This window comes from Lepidochelys kempii, chromosome 9 (assembly GCF_965140265.1).
Source record: "Lepidochelys kempii isolate rLepKem1 chromosome 9, rLepKem1.hap2, whole genome shotgun sequence".
Taxonomy (NCBI): Eukaryota; Metazoa; Chordata; order Testudines; family Cheloniidae; genus Lepidochelys; species Lepidochelys kempii.
This window is the reverse complement of record NC_133264.1, coordinates 55,896,888-55,920,173: the sequence shown is the minus strand read 5'-3', so window position 1 is coordinate 55,920,173 and position 23,286 is coordinate 55,896,888. Positions and strand designations below refer to the sequence as shown.

At 47.3% G+C, this 23,286-nt stretch overlaps 1 protein-coding gene across 1 annotated transcript in view; it reads left to right on the top strand.

Annotated features, from left to right (window-relative positions):
- CROCC2 (ciliary rootlet coiled-coil, rootletin family member 2) overlaps positions 1–23,286 on the top strand; it is a 215,378-nt gene that overhangs the window by 105,162 nt on the left and 86,930 nt on the right. Inside the window, exons 21-22 of the mRNA XM_073358695.1 lie at positions 9,700–9,879; positions 11,090–11,224. Coding sequence (XP_073214796.1) covers positions 9,700–9,879; positions 11,090–11,224 — 315 coding nt within the window. The remainder of the gene's footprint in view (positions 1–9,699; positions 9,880–11,089; positions 11,225–23,286) is intronic.

Below are 23,286 nucleotides of genomic sequence, written 5' to 3'. Positions count from 1 at the left end.
TCTATGATACCATGCCCTCTGTTCGGATATTCTAGTTTGAGGTTAGTTTGTTCATTACCCATGGTGTCCTCTGACTCTCTTCCCTAGCTTTTCCTTCCCTCAAGTGTTCCCCCACAGGGCTTAATTTAATCATGTTTCTGGAATTTTGGTGTCTCAGGGTCTGGCAAGATAGGTGTTCAGGGGGATCCTGCACATCGGCTGGCCCTTTGGGGAGCCATCTCCCAATCCCAGGACTGTAGATATGCAGAAAATCCAGCTCCCCTTTTGGGGTTACCCTGTGTTTCCCCCTCCCAGCACTGAGTCCTTTCCTGCCGGCTAGAGGGCTGTTATTTGTGCTCTCTGGGCTAGATGTGTTTACCATTTGATCAGATGCACCTTTTCCCAAAGGCTTTCCCATAACTGCTTTCTGTCTCACCAGCCTTGGGGAAAACACCCCCTTCTCTGTCAGTTGGGTCATTTGCATTCTGGCAAACTACCATCTGGCAATTTCCTGGTCCTAACTCCTCTGTTATCACACACATTGCAGCTGCATCTTGATTTAAACAGACACAGTTACTTTCCAAAAACTTATCAGAAATAGCATCCTGAAAAATTGGGACCTGGATTGGGGTACCCTCCACCACCCCTTTCTCTGTCCCTGAAAAGTCAGCTGTGTGACTGCTCCCCTCCAGGAGGTCAGTTACACAGGTCCTTCTCAAAACTTGGGTCACAGGCGGAGTGACTGGGTGCACAAACGCTGACCCAGCCACCCTCCTAGTGTCCTGGGCATCCTGCCCCAAGCGACTAGTGAGGAGACATTCCTGTACCCGCACTATTCCTTCCCCAGTTTCCTCCTCTGGGCCCCCTCCTAAGACACATTTCTCTGTGTTCCTAGGAAGGGTTCTGTTTCTAGTTCAGCTGCAAAACTCTGCCAGCTAACAACTGGGACAGTTTCCTTAATCCTCTCCTGCCCCTGTGCCTGAGGGCATGTTGCCTTCTGCTGGAAAGGAGCTAGTCCCAGCCTCTCCCATACTTGGAAGCAACACTGCTTCCCTGTGTTACAGAGTCACAGGAATCCTCACCCACCTCAGTGGTTTCTGAGATTCCCTGCCCTAATCTGGGCTCTCCTCAGGGACACATTTCTCCCTGCTCCCTAGAGCTGGGTTTGTCTCTGGTTCAGCTGTGATCTGTTGGCAGCTAACAACTTGGACAGTTCTCTCCCTACCAGGCATTACACCCCCATCCCTTCCGGATGTGGTGTTGCCTCCAGCTGCAGTGCAGGAGTTGGTCTCAACCACCCTCCCACCTGGAAGCATGTGGCTCCCCGCTGCTGCCAAAGAATCAAAGAGACTCTCTCCCATTCTCTCAGCAATTCCTGAGTCCTTTCCCTTTCCCACAGGGGTCCCAGCATAAAATTCCCTCCTGCTGCAGGCAAATACTTTAACCTGAGCTGCACGGAAAAAATCATTACCCAGGAGCAGGTCAACTAGGAGGTTTTCTGTTACCCCCACAGTCAAAACACTTTCCAAACCTTCCCAAACCACATAGATTTTAGCTAGTGGTACAAGGAATCTGCTTTCACCCATCCCCACAATCTCTGCCATTTGGCCAGGTAGCATACTGGCCTTTAGGACCACACTCTGCTTAACCAAAGAGATCTGGGCCCCTGTATTCCTCTGCCCCCAAGTACTCCCTGCCATTAATGTGGTTAGCCTTAACATGCTCCATGTCTGGTTCTGCAGAGGCTAACCTCACAGAACCAATATGATAGGGTTCAGTTGCTTGGGGGATTTCTGTGTTGAGGACAGCAGAACTAACATGAGCTATTGGTTGCCTGCTTCCCCCTAGGACTTTTATTCCTCAGGTGATCAGTGGAATTACACTGATAGCGCCTTTTGGGCTCTTCTGCTTTTACAGGAGATTTGGGATGAGGGTTAGAGGAATGTTTTTGGGTAAGAGAATATTTAGTCTCCCAACCCCCTTCTCTCTTCCCAGGGGCAAAATGGGATCCTCCCTTCCCACCAGTTTTAAACCCCCTTTTCTGTGGCCTGCCCTCAATAGATGCCTGATTCTGTTCGAAGGCATCAGCTAAAAAAGCCATCTCATCCACAGACTTTACATCTTTGTCCCATAGACACTGCTTTACATCAGCCTTGATGCCTTGAGCAACAAGATCAAGCATTCCTTCAAAACTTGCCACCTCTTTACCATGACGCATTTTCCCAACAAATCTTTCATTTTGTTTACATATTGCCCATTACTCATACCATTATCCCTCTTCAGATTCCTAAATTTAACTTTATGTTTCAGGGGTAATCTGAAAACTTTGCAAAACAGTATCTTTAAATTTACAATAATCTAAAGCATCTTCAATAGGTATTCCACTGAATACGTTTTGAGCTTTACCAGTTAATTTCGCAATCAAGGTAGGAACTCTCTTATCATCAGGGATTTCATGTGTCACACAAAGCCTTTTGAAGGTAGTCAGATATTCAGCAATATTATCCTCCTCACTATATGCAGGACATAAATGTTCCCATTTCTGGATTTTTAGACAGATGGAGTCATTGGGGTAGGAGGGGTTCTGGTTCTGCTTCTCTAGCAGGTCCAGTTGGTGTTTTCACTCTCTTTCTCTTTCTTCTCTCTCTTTCTCTTTTTCAGCGATGGCCCTTCTGTGTGCAGCCTCCTCCCTGGCTGCCTCTGCCTCCACAGTTTCCCTGGCCTCAGCTGCTTCTTTGAGCATCATTTCTGCCTGCCACATTTGAAACTCGCTGTCCTTTTCCTTCTCTGCAGCTTCCAGTCTGGCCAGCTCTAGTTTTGTAGCTGCCTCAGTGGTAGTCATTTTTCTGCTTTCTCTCACCTGAAATAAACAAACAGAAAATAACAAAACTGTGACCTCCTCCTGACTGTTCTTAGCCTCTGCACTTAAAATCACAACTATCAGTGCTTAAAGTGTGAACTTTACTTGGCGTAACAAGCCATACATACACCCTGCTTGCTGCACCACTGTGACATTCCCCTCTGATGTTATCCGGACCCGTGATCTGCTAGGTCACTCCAATCATTGACTCTGGGAGCCAGCCTTACCCTGCTCTGCAGTGAGAACCCCCACTCCTGGGCTGTTCACACACAGCCTCTGGCATGTAAGCTGCTCCTTGCATTGTGTAACCGAATGACACTAGCCAATATCTCTGGTCCCAGACACAACCCTAGGAACTTCCATCTTGCAGTGTCCAGTTATGCCCACTGGACACTGCAAACTTATGAGAGTTTGTCAATTTGTTATCCCAAGGGGAATCTCTGACATGCTTTAAACCAAACGCACTGCTTCAGAGTGGAATAAACAAACAAACTTATTTGCTACCAAGGTAGATTTTAAGTGATTATAAGTCAGAGCCAGATTTGGTCAAATGAAACAAAAGCAAAACCCATTCTAACTTTGCATTAGATACCACACAATCATATTATAAGGATGAACATGGAGGTGCTGAGTGTTTGCCCGAGGTACAGAACATCACAGTAACATACCATAGGCCTCCTTACCTAAGGCACAGCGACCTCTGGGTAACATACCATGGGGTTCCTTCTGCAGGGCACGGAGACCTCTGGGTAATGCACCATGGGACGCCTTACCTAGGACTTGGCAACCTCTGCCTAACATACAATTGGGCACCTTACCCAGGGCACAGTGACCCCTGGGTAACGTACCATGGGCCTCCTTACCTGGGGCATGCGACCCCTGGGTAACATACCATGGGGTGCATTACCTTGGATTCGGTGACCCATGGACAATATTCCATGTAGTGCCTTCCTCGGGGCACAGTGACCCCTGGGTAACATACCATGGGGTGCCATACCCTAGGCACGTGGTCCCCTGGGTAATGTATCGTGGGGCACCTCACACAGGACACGGTGACCCCTGGGTAATGTACTTTGGGGCATCTTACCCGGAGCACAGTGATCCATGGGTAATGTACAATGGGGCTCCTTACCTGGGGCATGGTGACACCTGGGGAACGTACCATGGGGTGCCTTACCCGTGGCATGGTGACCCCTGGATAAAGTACCTTAGGGCCCATTACCCAGTGCATGGCAACCCTGGGTAATGTACCATGGGATTCCTTACCCAGGACACGGCGACCCCTCCGTAATGTACCATGGGGTGCCTTACCGGGGCATGGTGACCCCTGGATAACGTACCATGGGGTGCCTTTCCCAGGGCTCAGTGACCCCTGGATAATATACCAGGGAGTTCCTTACGCAGGACATGGCGACCCCTGGTAACATACCTTAGGGATCCTTACCCGGGGCATGGCAACCCCTGGGTAACATACCATAGGGTGCCTTACCTAGGGTACGGCAACCCCTGCATAATGTATCATGGAGTGCCTTACGCAGGGCATGGCAACCCCTGCATATTGTACCATGGGGCGTCTTACGCAGGGCATGGCAACCCCTGGGTAACGTACAATGGAGCTCCTTATGAGGGGCACACGGTAATGGGTGTAGTGGGTATGGGTAATGTATTGTGGAACACCTCTCGCAGGGCATGGTGACCCCTGGGGCACATTACCTTGGGCACAGTGACCCACGGATAACCTACCATGCAGCTCCTTCTGCAGTGCACGGTGACCCCTTGATGACATACCATGGGGTGCCTTCCCCAGGACATGGTGACCCCTGGGTAACTTACCCTGGAGCGCCTTACCCAGGGCATGGTGTCCCCTGGGTAAAGTACGATGGGGCGCCTTACCCAGGGCACAGTGCCCCCTGGGTAACATACAATGGAATCATAGAATAGAATGAATCATAGAATATCAGGGTTGGAAGGGACCCCAGAAGGTCATCTAGTCCAACCCCCTGCTCAAAGCAGGACCAATTCCCAGTTAAATCATCCCAGCCAGGGCTTTGTCAAGCCTGACCTTAAAAACCTCTAAGGAAGGAGATTCTACCACCTCCCTAGGTAACGCATTCCAGTGTTTCATCACCCTCTTAGTGAAAAAGTTTTTCCTAATATCCAATCTAAACCTCCCCCACTGCAACTTGAGACCATTACTCCTCGTTCTGTCATCTGTTACCATTGAGAACAGTCTAGAGCCATCCTCTTTGGAACCCCCTTTCAGGTAGTTGAAAGCAGCTATCAAATCCCCCCTCATTCTTCTCTTCTGCAGGCTAAACAATCCCAGCTCCCTCAGCCTCTCCTCATAAGTCATGTGTTCTAGACCCCTAATCATTTTTGTTGCCCTTCGCTGGACTATCTCCAATTTATCCACATCCTTCTTGTAGTGTGGGGCCCAAAACTGGACACAGTACTCCAGATGAGGCCTCACCAATGTCGAATAGAGGGGAACGATCACGTCCCTCGATCTGCTCGCTATGCCCCTACTTATACATCCCAAAATGCCATTGGCCTTCTTGGCAACAAGGGCACACTGCTGACTCATATCCAGCTTCTCGTCCACTGTCACCCCTAGGTCCTTTTCCGCAGAACTGCTGCCTAGTCATTCGGTCCCTAGTCTGTAGCGGTGCATGGGATTCTTCCATCCTAAGTGCAGGACTCTGCACTTATCCTTATTGAACCTCATCAGATTTCTTTTGGCCCAATCCTCCAATTTGTCTAGGTCCTTCTGTATCCTATCCCTCCCCTCCAGCGTATCTACCACTCCTCCCAGTTTAGTATCATCCGCAAATTTGCTGAGAGTGCAATCCACACCATCCTCCAGATCATTTATGAAGATATTGAACAAAACCGGCCCCAGGACCGACCCTTGGGGCACTCCACTTGACACCGGCTGCCAACTAGACATGGAGCCATTGATCACTACCCGTTGAGCCCGACAATCTAGCCAGCTTTCTACCCACCTTATAGTGCATTCATCCAGCCCATACTTCCTTAACTTGCTGACAAGAATACTGTGGGAGACCGTGTCAAAAGCTTTGCTAAAGTCAAGAAACAATACATCCACTGCTTTCCCTTCATCCACAGAACCAGTAATCTCATCATAAAAGGCGATTAGATTAGTCAGGCATGACCTTCCCTTGGTGAATCCATGCTGGCTGTTCCTGATCACTTTCCTCTCATGCAAGTGCTTCAGGATTGATTCTTTGAGGACCTGCTCCATGATTTTTCCAGGGACTGAGGTGAGGCTGACTGGCCTGTAGTTCCCAGGATCCTCCTTCTTCCCTTTTTTAAAGATTGGCACTACATTAGCCTTTTTCCAGTCATCCGGGACTTCCCCGGTTCGCCACGAGTTTTCAAAGATAATGGCCAATATAATCATTTTCAAAGATAATGGAGCCCCTTATGAGGGGCACAGTGACCCCTGGGTAATGTACCATGGAGCACCTTTCCCAGGGCATGGTGACCCCTAGGTAGCATATCATGGGGCGCCTTACCTGGGGCACGGCGACCCTTGTGTAATGTACCATGGTGCGTCTTACACAGGGCAGGGTATGGCGACCCCTGGGTAATCTACCGTGGGGTGTCTTACACAGGGCAGAGCAACCCCTTGGTTATCTACTATGGGGTGCCTTACACAGGGCATGGTGATCCCTAGGTAACATACTGTGGAGCACCTTACCCAGGGCACAGTGAGCCGTGGATAACGTACCATGGGGCGCCTTACCAAGGGCATGTTAACTCCTGGGTAACGTAGCATGGGGAGCTGTACCAGGGGCACAGTGACCCCTGGGTAACGTACCATGGAGCTCCTTTCCCAGGGCAGGGTGACCCCTAGGTAAATCTCCATGGGGCGCCTTATGCAGTGGATGGCAACCCCTGGGTAACATACCATGGGCACCTTACCTGCAGCACGGTAATCCCTGGGTAATGTACCATGGGGCTCCTTACCCAGGGCAGGGAGACACCTGGGTAATGTACTGTGATGGGTTGGGTCCCAGAGACCCCCTTGGGACTGCCACCTGATGTGCTGAGACTACCTCTGAGCCCATTTTCCCTTGCAGCTTGGGACTTCAGTACCCTGTCTTGTTGATCCTGTCTTGCAAAATCACAGCAACAATATGGAGTCTGTAGCCACCTGGGCAAGTCACATGTCTATGAATGATTCAGCTTTTTGCCTCAGAGATATTCCAATAAGCTTCTTTCACAGACTAGACTCCTTCCTAGTCTGGGTCCAGCACTCACTCACACCCACATAGTTACTGTCCTTTGTACCAGTTTCTTTGTTTTGAGCCAGCTGAAGACAAAATGGAGGGGTTTCCAGGGCCTTTTATATTCTTTCTCTTGTGGGCGGAAACCCCTTTGTTCGCCTGTTCAAAATCACAGTAACAAGATGGAGTCTGTAGCTACCTGGGCAACTCACAAGTCTATGAACAATTCAGCTTTTTGCAGGCCGATGCCATTGTTTACATGTTAGTTTGAACGTCCCCAGGAAAGCTCAGATGTGGATTGGCATCTTCCAAAGTCCATTGCTAGTTAAGTACTCCCAATTACTTGAATAACCCCTTCACATTATGTTGACCAAATCTGCCTTATGTGCTTCCTACAGCAAACACTTTAAATACAAGCATAGAGCCAATGCTCATAACTTCAGATATAAAAATGATACATGCATACAAATAGGATGAATATATTCAGTAGCTCATAAGCTTTGCAAAAATAAGTTAAATGGCATATCTAGCATAAAACATATTCCAGTTATGTCATATTTACACTCATAAGCATATTTCTACAAAGCATTATGGGGTGCAAAATCACATGCACCATGGGGCACCTTACCTGAAGCACGGTGACCCCTTGGTAACTTACCATGAGGTGCCTTACCCAGGGCATGTTGACTCCTTACCCAGGTCACAGTGACTCCTGGGTGACGTATTATAGGGGACCTTACCTGGCATACGGTGACTCCTGGATAATGTACCATAGGGCTCCTTTTCCAGGGCACAGCGATCCCTGGGTAGCATACCATGCAGAGCCTTACTTGAGGCATGGCAACTCCTGCATAACATACCATGGGGCACCTTACCCGGGGCACGGTGCCCCACAGAAACATACCATGGGGCACCTTACCCGGGGCACGGTGCCCCCAAGGTAACATACCATGGGATGCCTTACCCGGGGCACAGCGCCCCACAGTAACATACCATGGGGCCCCTTGCCCAGGGCACGGTGACTGCTGGGTAACGTACCATGGACAGATTTATGCAGGGCAGTACGACTGCTGGGTAAGGTACCATGGGGTGCTGTGCACGGGACATGGTAACCCCTGGCTAATGTACCATAGTGCGCCTTACCTGGGGCACAGCGACCCCTGGGTAATGTATCATGGGGCACCTTACGCAGGGCACTGTGACCCCTTGATAACATACCATGGGATACCTTCCCCAGAACATGGTGACCCCTGGGTAATGTACCATGGGGCATCTCACGCAGGGCAGGGTGACCCCTTGGTTATATACCATGGAGCACCTTACCCGAGACAGGGTGTGACCCCTGGGTAACTTATCATGGAGCGCCTTACCCGGCGCACAGTGACTCCTGGGTAACGTAAAATGGCACGCCCTACCCAGGGCACGATGATCCCTGGGTAAATTACCACAGGGCTCCTTATCCAGGGCCCAGTGTCCCCTGGGTTACGTACCATGGGGCGCCTTTCTTCGAGCATGGTTACCCCTTGGTATCATACCATGGAGCACATTACCCAGGGCATGGTGAACCGTGGGTAATGTACCATGGGGCATCTTACCTGGAGCATGATGACCTGTGGGTAACATACGATGGGGAGCCTTACCAGGGGCATGGTGACCCGTGGGTAACATACCATGGGGCACCTTTCCCAGGGCATGGTGACCCCTTCATAACTTTTCCCAGGTCCTTTTCTGCAGAACTGCTACTTAGTCATTTGGAACCCCAGCCTGTAGCAGTCTATGGGATTCTTCCTTCCTAAGTGCAGGACTCTGCACTTTTCCTTGTTGAACCTCATCAGATTTCTTTTGGCCCAATCCTCTAATTTGTCTAGGTCACCCCATCCCTACCTTCCAGCGTATCTACCTCTTCCCCCAGCTTAGTGTCATCTGTGAACTTGCTGAGGGTGCAATTCATCCCATCATCCAGATCATGAATAAAGATGTTGAACAAAACTGGCCCCAGGACCGACCCCTGGGGCACTCCACTTGATACTGGGTGCCAACTAGACATTGAGCCATTGATCACCACCAGTTGAGCACGACAATCTAGCCAGCTTTTTTCCACCTTATAGTCCATTCATCCAATCCATACTTTTTTAACTTGCTGGCAAGAATACTGTGGGAGACCATATCAAAAGCTTTGCTAAAGTCAAGATATATCACATCCATCGCTTTCCCCATATCCATAGAGCCAGTTATCTCATCATAGAAGGCAATCAGGTAGGTCAGCCATGACTTGCCCTTGGTAATCCATGTTGACTGTTCCTGATCACCTTCCTCTCCTCCACATAGTAATATGGTGAAGACTCCAGATCACAGGCAGTCCTGGGAACCTAGCTACATTGTGTATTCTTTGTCCCAAGTGTTCTCCTCCGTGCTGGCCGGAAGCATGACATGCACAGTAGCTGGGCCATCACAGCGTTAACCTTCTCCCTGACCTCTCTGTCAGGCAAGCCCTGTATGGAGTGCCACATGGCTCTGCACACAGCAGGGTGAGGGCTGTAACTTTTCAGGAAGGTTTGTCCCCATCCAGACCTGTCCTTAACAGCCTGCTCTGCTCTTGCTCGATGTCAGGAGAGCTTATATCTGGCACTGAAGGAGGAGAAGGAAGAGGCTGTGCACCGGCTGCAGCAGGAGAAGGAGGAGCTGCTGTCCAAATGTGAGGCTGAGAAAGAGGAGCTGGCTGAGGAAGTACTGAGTTTGCAGCAGGAGCGGGATGAAAGCCTTCTCCTGTTGGAGAATGACAAGCAGACGGTAAGCAGGGAGAGCAATGGTCCTGGAGGAGCACGGGCTGCAGGAAAGCTCCAGTCCCAGCCCCTCCCAGCGGAAGGCGCTGTGGGGAGTGGTATAGCATGCTGGCTGTGGGGAACCCAGAGAAGGGCTCTGGGGATCTCAGAGGAATGGAGAACATACCTTACAAGAGAAGACTTAAGGAGCTTGGCTTGTTTAGCCTAACCAAATGAAGGCTGAGGGGAGATATGACTGTTCTCTATAAATGTGTCAGAGGGATAAACACCAGCAAGGGAGAGGAGTTATTTAAGTTAAGCGCCAGTGCAGAACAAATGTCTATAAACTGGCCATCAACAAGTTTAGGCTTGAAATATACAAAGGTTTCTAACCATCAGAGGAGTGAAGTTCTGGAACAGCCTTCCAAGAGGAGCAGTGGGGGAAAAAATCTAACTGGCTTCAAGCCTGAGCTTGATATGTTTATGGTGGGAATGGTATGTTGAGGTTGCCTACAATGGCATGTAGCCAATCTGCAACTGCTAGCAGCAAATATCTCCAATGGGCGGAGACAGGACACTAGATGGGACGGGACACTAGACAGGACACAGACAATTCTTTCCCAGGTGTCTGGCTGGTGGGTTTTGCTGAAATGCTGAGGGTCTAATCGATTGCTATATTTGGGATTGAGAAGGAATTTTTACCCGGGTCAGATTGGCAGGTTTTCGCCTTCCTCTGCAGCATGGGGCAGGGTCACTTGCAGGTTTAAGCTAGTGTAAATGGTTGATTCTCTGTAACTTCAAGACTTTAAATTGTGATTTGAGGACTTCAGTAACTCGGTTAGGGGTCTATTACAGGAGTGGGTGGGCGAGGTTCCGTGGCCTGCAATGTGCAGAAGGTCGGACTAGATGATCATGATGGTCCCTTCTGACCTTAAAGTCTATGGGTCAGTGAGACTACTTCAGGCCCAGCCTATGCCAGCGGGAGGCGCTGTGGGGAGTGATTTTGAGTGCTGGGTGTGGGTAACCCCACAGCCACTACAGGCTCAGCCTGTGCCAGCAGGAGGCTCTCGATTGAATGGCATAACAGTGCTAGCTGCAAGGAAGTGTACAGCTACTGCAGTCCTAGCAGGGGGTACCTGTGGAGAATGTCCTTCCCTCCCAATATGCTGAGCTCCTGCACTTGACCTTCCACATGTGCCATTCTTGAATGATGGCTCCTGTCTGTTGCATCCTGCCAGGTGCTGTCCCTGAAGGAAACAGAGAAGAGTCTACTGTCAGAGAAGCTCAGTGAGGCCCAGCGGGAGCTTATGAATGCCAGGATGGATATTGACCGGGTGAAGCTGGAGGCTCTGAACCGCCAGGAGCAGGATAAGGTGAGCTCAAATCCTTCTCTAGACACCATGTGGCCCAAACAGTCATGTGCCCTGCAGGATCCTGCAGGCTGGAGTTCTGCTGTGGCCAGCCCTGCAGCAGGAAGGTGCTTAAGCACATGTCGAATTCCAGGCATGTGAGTGATCCCATTGAAGCTGATGAGTATGAGTAATGGACAGGATTGCCTGTTTATCCTCCATGTTGCTAGCCAGTTATTTGAAAATGGCCTGGGCCAGCAAGCTCCAGATGAATTCTGGGATACAACAGGAGGGATGATAGGAGTTGGACCCATAGTCAGACAGTTCCTCTGCACACCGACTGGTATCTCCTAATCTGCCGTGAAAAGTACCCAGAATGCATAGTGCCTAGAAACAGCAGTTGGTGCCTGGGATACCTACCTGCAGTGCAACACGCTTATGGCAGTACAGCACTGTGCAATGTGGATGTGAAGCTTCAAAGGGGAAGTAGCTTTAACCTGGGGCATGTGCACAGGATGGACACACAGTCAGTGCCGTTACATTGGTCCACTTAGATCGATACACACTAGACTGCTACAACTTCTGCATATAGACAGAGCCTTGCTATGAGAATAAAAACTCGTTTGGGTGGAGAAGTGAACAAGTCTTTCACTGCCTCTGTTAAGGCTAAATCCGCACTCTGGCACTTCAAGTGCAGAAGGGGAGGCCTGCAACGATTCTAAAAGTTAACACTGGCCACTCCAGGCTTATATTAAACTCCCAAGGTTACAGCTTTATTCTGACCTCGGATTGGTAGATGCTGCCATCACCCAAGTACAGAACCCCTTTAAGAGTCCAGGAAGGCACACCTGGGAATTCCTTTCTGTGGGATACCCTCAAGCCCTTTCACCTCCGTAGGTAACACATCCCAGTGTTTCACCACCCTCCTAGTGAAAAAGTTTTTCCTAATATCCAACCTAAACCTCCCCCACTGCAACTTGAGACCATTACTCCTCGTTCTGTCATCAGCTACCACTGAAAACAGTCTAGATTCATCCTCTTTGGAACCCCCTTTCAGGTAGTTGAAAGCAGCTATCAAATCCCCCCCTCATTCTTCTCTTCCGCAGACTAAACAACCCCAGTTCCCTCAGCCTCTCCTCATAGGTCATGTGTTCCAGTCCCCTAATCATTTTTGTTGCCCTCCGCTGGATGTTTTCCATGTTTCCACATCCTTCTTGTAGTGTGGGGCCCAAAACTGGACACAGTACTCCAGATGAGGCCTCACCAATGTCGAATAGAGGGGAACGATCACGTCCCTCAATCTGCTGGCAGTGCCCCTACTTATACAGCCCAAAATGCCATTGGCCTTCTTGGCAACAAGGGCACATTGTTGACTCGTATCCAGCTTCTCATCCACTGTAACCCCTAGGTCCTTTTCTGCAGAACTGCTGCCTAGCCATTTGGTCCCTAGTCTGTAGCAGTGCATGGGATTCTTCCGTCCTAAGTGCAGGACTCTGCACTTGTCCTTGCTGAACCTCATCAGATTTCCTTTGGCCCAATCCTCTAATATGTCTAGGTCCCTCTGTATCCTATCCCTACCCTCCAGCGTATCTACCTCTCCTCCCAATTTAATGTCATCTGCAAACTTGCTGAGGGTGCAGTCCACGCCATCCTCCAGATCATTAATGAAGATATTGAACAAAACCGGCCCGAGGACCAACCCTTGGGGCACTCTACTTGATACCGGCTGCCAACTAGACATGGAGCCATTAATCACTACCCGTTGAGCTCGACAATCTAGCCAACTTTCTATCCACCTTATAGTCCATTCATCCAGCCCATACTTCTTTAATTTGCTGGAAAGAATACTGTGGGAAACAGTGTGAAAAGCTTTGCTAAAGTCAAGGAACAACACGTCCACTGCTTTGCTCTCATCCACAGAGCCAGTTATCTCATCATAGAAGACAATTAGATTAGTCAGGTATGACTTGCCCTTGGTGAATCCAGGCTGACTGTTCCTGATCACTTTCCTCTCCTCTAAGTGCTTCAGAATTGATTCCTTGAGGACCTGCTCCATGATTTTTCCAGGGACTGAGGTGAGCCTGACTGGCCTGAAGTTCCCAGGATCCTCCTCCTTCCCTTTTTTAAAGATGGGCACTACATTAGCCTTTTTTCAGTCGTCTGGGACCTCCCCCGATCACCATGAGTTTTCAGAGATAGCGGCCAATGGCTGTGCAATCACATCCGCCAATTCCTTTAGCACTCTCGGATGCAACGCATCCGGCCCCATTGACTTGTGCTTGTCCAGCTTTTCTAAATAGTCCCGAACCACTTCTTTCTCCACAGAGGGCTGGTCACCTCCTCCCCATGCTGTGCTGCCCAGTGCAGTAGTCTGGGAGCTGACCTTGTTCATGAAGACAGAGGCAAAAAAAGCATTGAGTACATTAGCTTTTTCCACATCCTCTGTCACTAGGTTGCCTCCCTCATTCAGTAAGGGGAAGACACTTTCCTTACTTTCTTCTTGTTGCTAACATACCTGAAGAAACCCTTCTTTTTACTCTTAACATCTCTTGCTAGCTGCAACTCTAGGTGTGATTTGGCCTTCCTGATTTCACTCCTGCATGTCTGAGCAATATTTTTATACTCTTCCCTGGTCATTTGTCCAATCTTCCACGTCTTGTCAGCTTCTTTTTTGTGTTTAAGATCAGCAAGGATTTCACTGTTAAGCCAAGCTGGTCGCCTGCCATATTTCCTATTCTTTCTACACATCAGGATGGTTTGTCCCTGTAACCTCAATAAGGATTCTTTAAAATACAGCCAACTCTCCTGGACTCCTTTCCCCCTCATGTTATTCTCCCAGGGGATTCTGCCCATCAGTTCCCTGAGGTTGTCAAAGCCTGCTTTTCTGAAGTCCAGGGTCTGTATTCTGCTGCTTTCCTTTCTTCCTTGTGTCAGGATCCTGAACTCGACCATCTCATGGTCACTGCCTCCCAGGTTCCCATCCACTTTTGCTTCCACTACTAATTCTTCCCGGTTTGTGAGCAGCAGGTCAAGAAGAGCTCTGCCCGTAGTTGGTTCCTCCAGCACTTGCACCAGGATAATTGTCCCCTACCCTTTCCAAAAACTTCCTGGATTGCCTGTGCACCGCTGTACTGCTCTCCCAGCAGATATCAGGGTGATTGAAGTCTCCCATAAGAACCAGGGCCTGCGATCTAGTAAACTTCCATTAGTTGCCGGAAGAAAGCTTCGTCCATCTCAACCCCCTGATCCTGTGGTCTATAGCAGACTCCCACCATGACATCACCCTTGTTGCTCACGCTTCTAAACTTAATCCAGAGACATTCAGGTTTTTCTGCAGTTTCATATCAGAGCTCAGAGCAGTCATACTGCTCTCTTCCATACAGTTCAACCTTTTCTGCTCTGCCTGTCCTTCCTAAACAATTTATATCCATCCATGACAGCACTCCAGTTATGTGAGTTACCCCACCAAGTCTCTGTGATTCCAATCACAACATAATTCCTTGATTGTGCCAGGACTTCCAGTTCTCCCTGCTTGTTTCCCAGGCTTCTTGCATTTGTGTATAGGCACTTGAGATAACTTGCTGTTTGTCCTGCTTTCTTAGTATGAGCTGAGAAAGAAAAAAAAGGGAAATTAGCTGTTGCCACCAGTTAATTAAACAATGTGCAGAAACCTCTTAAGACACACAAATCCAGTTTTGTCCTAAAAAAAGGTAAATTTTATTAATAAAAAAAAAGAAAGAAAGAAAATACATTTGGGAATTCAGGCTATTGCTAAATTTTAAAAGAGCAACTACAAAGATTAAGCATCAAGAATAGTTTTTTTGAGGTCTAGCTTAAAGGTTACAAGCAAAACAAAAGCACCTGGTGTTAGCACAGAGGAATCCACAAGCCATAATGAAATAAAAGGGATAAACCTAATTGCGTCTTCCTAATCTACTTACATATCTGGTTTTAAATGAGTAGTTTCGAGGTATGATATTGATGATTTTCTCATACCTGACCCAAGCTTCTTACAGCATAACTGCTGTCCTGCCCGCCTCTCCCCAGGAGAACAACAGACAGACAGAAGGGGAGTCTTGTTTCAATTTTAAAAAGTTCTAGCCTTCCCATTGGCTCTTTTCGCCAGGTGCCCACTCACTTCCTTTTACCTATGCATAGCAATGAGACTTTTTAACACTTTACAGGTAGAGCAGTTAGAGAACAGCTACTAAGAGGGATTTTATAGCTACTGGCTGGCTGGGTGTCCATAAAAGGGAGCCCCCCCCCCTTCATTTATCACAGCCTCCTACATGCACTGAAAAAGTGACTGATCTTACAAGTCAGATGACTTGGCCAGTCTAAATCTACTTCCTGGCTAAAGTTTGTTGTTATCAGAGTCACATCACTCTGCATAGAGTGCTGTTATGGGCCAAAATTAAGGCACATAGGCAGCCCTGTGTGCTTGACCGTTGCTTATGCTGTTGGTCCCTGTAGTTTGCTTGCAGAATCCATTGTGAGGTTTCAGTGAGCTAACACAATGTTGGGGGGTTTGGTTTGATTTGGTTTTATAATCAGAAATATATGCTTGACATTTGTGGGGGCTCAGCCACCAGATAGATCATTCCAAAGGAGAACATGCACATTAAAGAATAGTCCCTTAACACCAAACAACAGTACAAGAAGGCTATAAAACTCCAATCAGAACTCGTCTGCAAAGCATTGACATTGGAAAGATTGATTGGGAACTAAAGGGAAATCAGATGCAAAGAATAACTTCCCTCAATGACTATAAACATCCCCCTACCCCCAAAAATCACTAAGTGGGAGGAATGGAAATAACCTGTTGTGGTGTACTGCTGTGATCAAAAGGGGAGAGACCTTGTTCCCTTGGAAAATGTTCCATTTGATTCCCTGGGCCCACTTGTATTCTCATTGAAGTCAAAAGAAAAAGTTCCCTTGATTTCTATGGGGAAAGGATGGACTTTCATCTTTAACCCCGAGGTGGGATGTGCAATTGTGTGAATAACTAGACTGTAAACCCTTTGTTGCTGGATCTCTGTTTTTTAGCTACCTCTCAAGATTCATGCGTATACACATTATGTGGCATTATATAGACAATAATAAAAGTCACTAATATACATTCCAACAGCAGATTTCTCTAGGATAGGGATTGACGTACCGAGGAGTGCAGGCCAGAGTGTGGCACAAAACACCTCTCCTTACCGCCTTCCCTTCCACCACATGTAAGAGAAGTAGCAAAACAGGATCTAGTCAGTTTCATGTTCCTGAGCTCTTCTCAAGACTAGCCCAGAAACAAGATGAAACTGACAGAGCTGGTCTGTTTTGCTTTGCTTTATTGCTGGCTCATAGAGAGAAGCAGTGTGGAGGCTGAGGATAATCCAGGCGGAGCAGTGAAGGGGAAGAACAGAGAGGGGCCAGAGGTGGAGGGCAGGGAATGGGAATGAAACCATAGATCAGCAGGTAGGGGAGGAGGCAACAGGAAGGGAGAGCAGGAAAAGAAGCAAAGGACAAAACTGAGAGAGCACAGAAGAGGGAGATGGGGCAGGGAGGGAGGGGGAAAGGGAGAAAATCCTCAGGAAGAAAGGAAAGGCACGTGCAGAGCTTTCTCTGTGTGTGGCAGCCATAGCCACCTTCCCTCAGCACCCAATGTTCTTACACACAGAGATTTATGCTGGACTTGGGGCACAAATCAAGGCTGTCAAAGCCTGCTGTGGAACATTCATTCAGGGGAACATCAGGTGTTTTGAAGTTTTGTGATCAGGCCACAAAGCAGGATTTAATTAGGCCCTTAATTACTTGATTGGATTTGATTATGGTTAGAAGACATGAAGTGCCATGGAAGTGCTAAGGACAATTATCCCTCCCCCATCATGGCTGCTCTCCCACAGCATTCTCCCTCTCTGAGCATCACATCAGACAGAGACGGGAAGTGACACCCCTTAGGTCACACAGAAAGTCAGTGACAGAGGCAGAATCAGAAGCCAGATCTTCTGAGTCCCAGTCCCATGTGGTATCCTCTAGCCCAGTGACTTTCAACCTTTCCAGACTACTGTACCCCTTTCTGGAGACTGATTTGTCTTGTGTTTCCCCAAGTGTCACCTCACTTAAAAATTACTTGCTTACCAAATTGGACATAAAAATACAAAAGTGTCACAGCACACTAGTACTGAAACATTGCTACTGCCTCATTTTTACCATATAATTATCAAATAAATCAATTGGAATATAAATCTTGTACTTACATTTCAATGTATAGTATATAGAGCAGTATAAACAAGTCTCATGAAATTTTAGTTTGTACTGATTTCGCTAGTGCTTTTTATGTAGCCTGTTGTAAAACTAGGCAAACATCTAGATCAGTTGATGTACCTCCTGGAAGACCTCTGTGTACCCCTAGGGGTATGCATACCTCTGGTTGAGAACCACTGCTCTAGCCCATATCTCAGCCCAAATCCCGCTGCACTCTTGACCTCCCTTGAACTCACCTTAGCCCATCCCTCTTCCTTGTCCTCAGATATTGCTGGTTACCTGGCTCCTGCCCTTGGCCTCCAACCAATCTACTGTCTCCCTGTCCTCTGAGATATTTCCTTGATCCTACCTTCTCTCTAGCTGCCAACCCTCCTCCCTCTTGCCTCCATACTTCTCAAGCACATGCTCTACTCCCACTGCCTCAACTTCCCCCGTTTACACCTCCTGCAGTTTGGCTGCTTGCCCCTCTTCTTCTCAAACTGCCTTTAGCCAGGTCACCAACAGTCTCTCCCTGACCAAGCTGCACAGCCTTTTAGCCTAACTGTACGCTCCACTAAACACAGCTGATCACGCTATCCTCTGGATAGAAAGGCCCTGCTCTCCTACCAAACACTCCTTCAGGGTTGCCTTGGATGGTTCCCCTTCTGAGGCCCACAGTGCTCTGTCATTGGCTCCCTCCAGAATGTCTTCCCTGGCATTGCCAAGGATTTACATTGAGAATACACTACTGAGGATGTGTGACGTTATGGATGTAATCTGGGACCGTATAGATCATTGTTGCAACCAAAGTCCTGTAGTGGCACCAAATCTTATATAAAAGGGGTCAAATGAGGTGTCTAAGACAAGGTTATAGTTTGCTGATTATGATTAAGCTGTCTATATGTGTGTATCATTTTTGTAGTTGAAGTTATGAATATTGGCTCTATACTGGCTGTAGTTCAAACTTGTGCTATGCTTCTGGGTGATACCCCAGATAAGTTGGTGTCAGCTCTACCTAGCCTGCTTGGTGGCCCATTAAGGACCATCAGCTATACAACTGACCCACTGAGAGAAGGCAGACATGCCTTGGGACTCAGCAAGGTATGCAGGAACATGCCTATGGACAGAACTCTGAGGTGTTTCCATGCCAGATGATGGACAGCTTGTCTTTGGAACAAAGAAAGAAAGACCACATGGCAAGAGAATATAAAAAGCTGCTGCAGCTCCTCCATCTTGTCTTCAATCCTGCTTCATACCTCTGGAGGAACTTTGCTACACTGAAGCTTTGAACCAAGGACTGAAAGACCCATCCCAGCTGTGGATGTACTCCAGAGACTTGATTTGAACCTGCAGTTTATTCCACCACTGCTGCAAGCCTGAACCAAGAACTTTGCCATTACTGTATGTAATTGATTCCATTTAACCAATTCTAGCTCTCATCTATATCTTTTTCCTTTTATGAGTACACCTTTAGATTTTAGATTCTAAAGGATTGGCAACAGCGTGATTTGTGGGTAAGATCTGATTTGTATATTGACTGGGGTCTGGGGCTTGGTCCTTTGGGATCGAGAGAACCTTTTTTCTTTTACTGGGGTATTGGTTTTCATAACCATTTGTCCATAATGTTCATAACCATAATGAGTGGCACTGGTGGCGATATTGGGAAACTTTGAAGTGTCTAAGGGAATTGCTTGTGTGACTTGTGGTTAGCCAGTGGGGTAAAACCAAAGTCTTCTCTGTTTGGCTGGTTTGGTTTGCCTTGGTGTGCATAGAAACCCCAGCCTTGGGCTGTAACTGCCCTGCTTTAAGCAATTTGTCCTGAATTGGCACTCTCAGTTGGGTCCCGCCAGAACCAGCATCGATACAGTGGCGTAGTCGTGCTTGGATCCACCGAACCAGGTCAATTAAACTTTAGGTCAGAACCCCACACTATCCAAATTTGAATTTTAGTATTGAGATTTGGGTTGGTTAAAGAGTAGTTGCAATGGGTGAGCGAAGAGCATATGAGGGCCTTGGCAAAAAAACTCTGGAAGATCTGTGTTCAGAAAAGGGGATAAGCTTTAGAAAGAAAGCTACAAATCAAGAAATGAGAAATCTGTTAGTGGCCAGTGATCAGGAGGCAGGAGCACAGCCCTTACCTGAGGCTACAGAAGCTGCAGAAAAAATGAGAGTGCAAAAGGCAACAAATAAACTGCAACTTGACCAGGAACAGAATCTAGCAGATCTTCGATTGCTGGAAAAGCAAAAGAATGCTGAGTTTGAAAGAGAAGCTGCTGAGAGAGATAAAGAGGCTGCTGAGAGAGAAGAAAAAGCTCATAAGGGGCATCTGGAGCTGCTGGCGGATGAGGAGAAAGCTCGACAGGGTCAATAGGAGACTCACAAGATGGAACAGGAGATGGCGAAACTTCAGCTCCAAGTCATGGAAGAGCGGAGAAAGTCATCGCCACCTGGTACTCCACTTCCCCACCGCTACGAGAAGAAGTGGGAAAGGATGTGTCCCATTTACAACGATACTGAGGACATAGAGGAGTTTTTGTCCACCTTTGAATGCCTCTGCAATCTGTACCAAATCCCTGATGATCAGCGAATGCCTGTCCTGCTGACCAGGCTGACTGGGAAAACCAGGGAGGTATTTAATGAATTGGGGGAACAAGAAGCCTTGGATTATGAGCGGTTTAAAGATTCTGTGTTGTGGTGGTTCAAGGTTAGTCCTGATTCTTACAGAGTTAAGTTTAGAAAGTTTAAAATGTCCAACGATTGTACTTTTGTAGAATGTGCTCATAAGCTGATGGGTTTTGTTAAAAAGTGGGTTGTGGGAGCAAAGGCGCATGGGAGTTTTGAAAAACTGCTGGATTTAATAACTTTGGAACAGTTCTTAGACATCGTGCCTGACCATGTGAGAGCAGCTGTGTGTGATAGGGACCATGAGTCAGTCCTACGGGCTGCAGAGATTGCAGATGCCCATACCCAAAACAGGGCCTAAATTTGACCTTAAAACGCATATTGAAGCTAAATATGGGAAAAATAATGCAGAGTTTATTAGCAGTGCAGAAGTGAATGTTGCAAGTTGCAGTGGGGGAGGTTTAGATTGGATATTAGGAAAAACTTTTTCACTAAGAGGGTGGTGAAACACTGGAATGCGTTACCTAGGGAGGTGGTAGAATCTCCTTCCTTAGAGGTTTTTAAGGTCAGGCTTGACAAAGCCCTGGCTGGGATGATTTAACTGGGAATTGGTCCTGCTTCGAGCAGGGGGTTGGACTAGATGACCTTCTGGGGTCCCTTCCAACCCTGATATTCTATGATTCTATGAATAGAGTGAGGTATATGGCATGGAGGGACACCACAGCAGATATTACTCTGGTTAAAGCAAGTCTTGTCAGGGAGGAAGATTACTGGCCAGATGAAAGTGTAACTGTTATACCCCTATCTGAGTATATTTTGTCAGGGTGCCTTTGGCTAAAATCCACCTTAAATGGAAGGGATTTGAGGGCACCATGGTTGTGGGAGTGAAGAACACAATCCCTAAGGATCTTATGATTGGAAATGATATTAAAGCTATGTTCAGTCAAGTTAACACAAACGAGGCACAGGAGAGGATGAATCCCAAAGTTGTGTCTATGGAGGGTTTTTCCAAAAGTTTATCTTTGGAAAGTAGCTGTTTGTCTGTGAATGAAGTTTCTGACTGTCTGTCTAATGTCTCAGAAATGAATCTGGAATTAGATCAAGCACAGAAAAAACTCATTGGTCAGACAATGTTTCTCAGGAGCAGATTAAAGTGGATGGTCAGGTTGAAGCCCTAACTGAGGAAGGAAAGGGTAGAATTTTGATGGGTGATGGATTGTTAGCTAGTACAGCTTATAAGAGTGAACCTGAAAAAGGTAACTATGATTTGCTGGAAGTAGCTCAGTGTAGTGAGAAGAGCAACAGTTTATCTGTGGGGAGTGGCAATGTGCCTGGGAAGGAAAGTTTGGATGAGCCTAGGCAGCCTTGTGAGCTGATGGCTTTGTCTAGTCAGCTGTGTGGGAAGGCGAGGATAGTGGAAGATGAGTGTCCCTATACCTTACCTGTTACCTGTGTAGAAAATTGTGACAGTGAAGGAAATGTGCCTGAGTCTGTCAGGAGTATTGACTTGCCGATGGAGGGAGCTACCCCGGTCTCCAAGCAGTTGTCTGTGAACAGGCCTGTGTGCTGGGACAAGGGAAATGAGATCCCAAGCTGTGTGTCTGGGAAAGGAGAATGTGTCTCAGGCTCTTCTTTTTCTGTGGAGTAGACAGAAGGTGCCTTTCAGCCTGTGATGGTTGAAAATAGTGTAGTTGTCTCAGAGGTGATTCTGGATGTAAGTGAGACCTAGAAAGAGTCTGTTGTTGCTCAGGAAAGTGTTCCTTTAGAGCAAGCCCTAGGTGAAGAGGGTAAAGGCAGAATTTCTGTGAGGGTTGAATTGCTGCTTAGAAAAGCTCCTGGGGAAAGGAATCCTCATGGTAGTGTTTGCAAGCAGTTTACTGCAACTGAAGGGTGTGAAAGTGATTTAATCAAGAAAGTTTCAGTTCCTAACAGCCAGAAATTTTCTATGGTGAATGGATCCACTGACTTTCCTTTTGAAAAATCCAGTGTGGATAGCTTTGAGAAGGTCTCAGACGGAGTGACAGCTGTTAAGAAAGTTGAAGAGTCCTATAACCAAGTGGCTGTGTTTGACCAGCTTGTTGGGGAGACAACCTTGTTGAGAGAGGAATGTCTCCATGCTGATTCTGGAGTGAACAGTCTGTGTCTCAGGTTTGGAGGGAAGACTGGGTAGCTGAGTCTGCAAGGCAGAACAGCTGTGTAGTTAATCTCTCGAGGATGCAGGGGATAGCAGGTACACTCTCATCTCTAGACACTTTGGATATGACTTGTATTCTCTCAGTGAACTTAACATCTGATTCCATGTGGAAGCCAAGGTTGGTAAGGGAAGGACCACAGAACTTTGAGTCTAGCTTGTTAGTGAAAATGGATGGTATCTCTTTAAGACAGAGTCCAGCCTTGGAATTGATAGCAGTTAAGGATATGAAAACTGATGAACTGGCTCCTGTCTGTGGTAATGCAAATTACTTGGCTGGCAGGGAGAAGACGGACTTGCTAATAGCTATTAGCACAGAGAGCACACCTAATCAGCCAGTGAATTCTGTTAAACTAGAGAAATCAGGGTTTGATCCTTCAGGACAGGAAGGAAAGAGAGACCTTAATTTTGCAAAGGGAAGCCACAGGCTAACCCTGAAAGGACCAAACCCCAATAGTATTGAGCCAAAGGTGTGGAATAACAAACATGAATGTAGATGGACACTTGCAATGAATTTGTTGTTATTGCTCATGGTAATTTTGGTAACTAATATGTTGGTATTACCAAAAACTGTAAAAATGTACAAAGTGCCTAATCTTTTGGAAAATCCCTTGAACATGTTAAAAGGAATACATGAGAATGCACTTTGTGTTAAGAGGCCTTGTTATACTGATGTTGCACAGTTAAGGGCTGTAAACAGTATTGGAACTTTTCACAGGGCAAAAGACATTCCAGACCTGATGTGCTGTATAAAAAGGGAAACGGAGGCACACTACCACATTGCTTTCATGGCTAAATGCCAAGATTCCTGTACTATAAACAACAGTAATATCTACATTAAGTTGATGTTAATTGGATTCCAAACATTTGCCAGAGCTTGCATGGATAAAGTAGTTATGTTCCTTAGCTCTTGGCAAGATGACATGAGACATACAGGAACCAGGCTGCAAAAGCAGTTCCAATCCACTATTGTTCTAACCAAGTTTACCTTGAGTTTGTAAAGAGATTCAATCATGTTATTGAACATGACTTTGATAAACCGTTT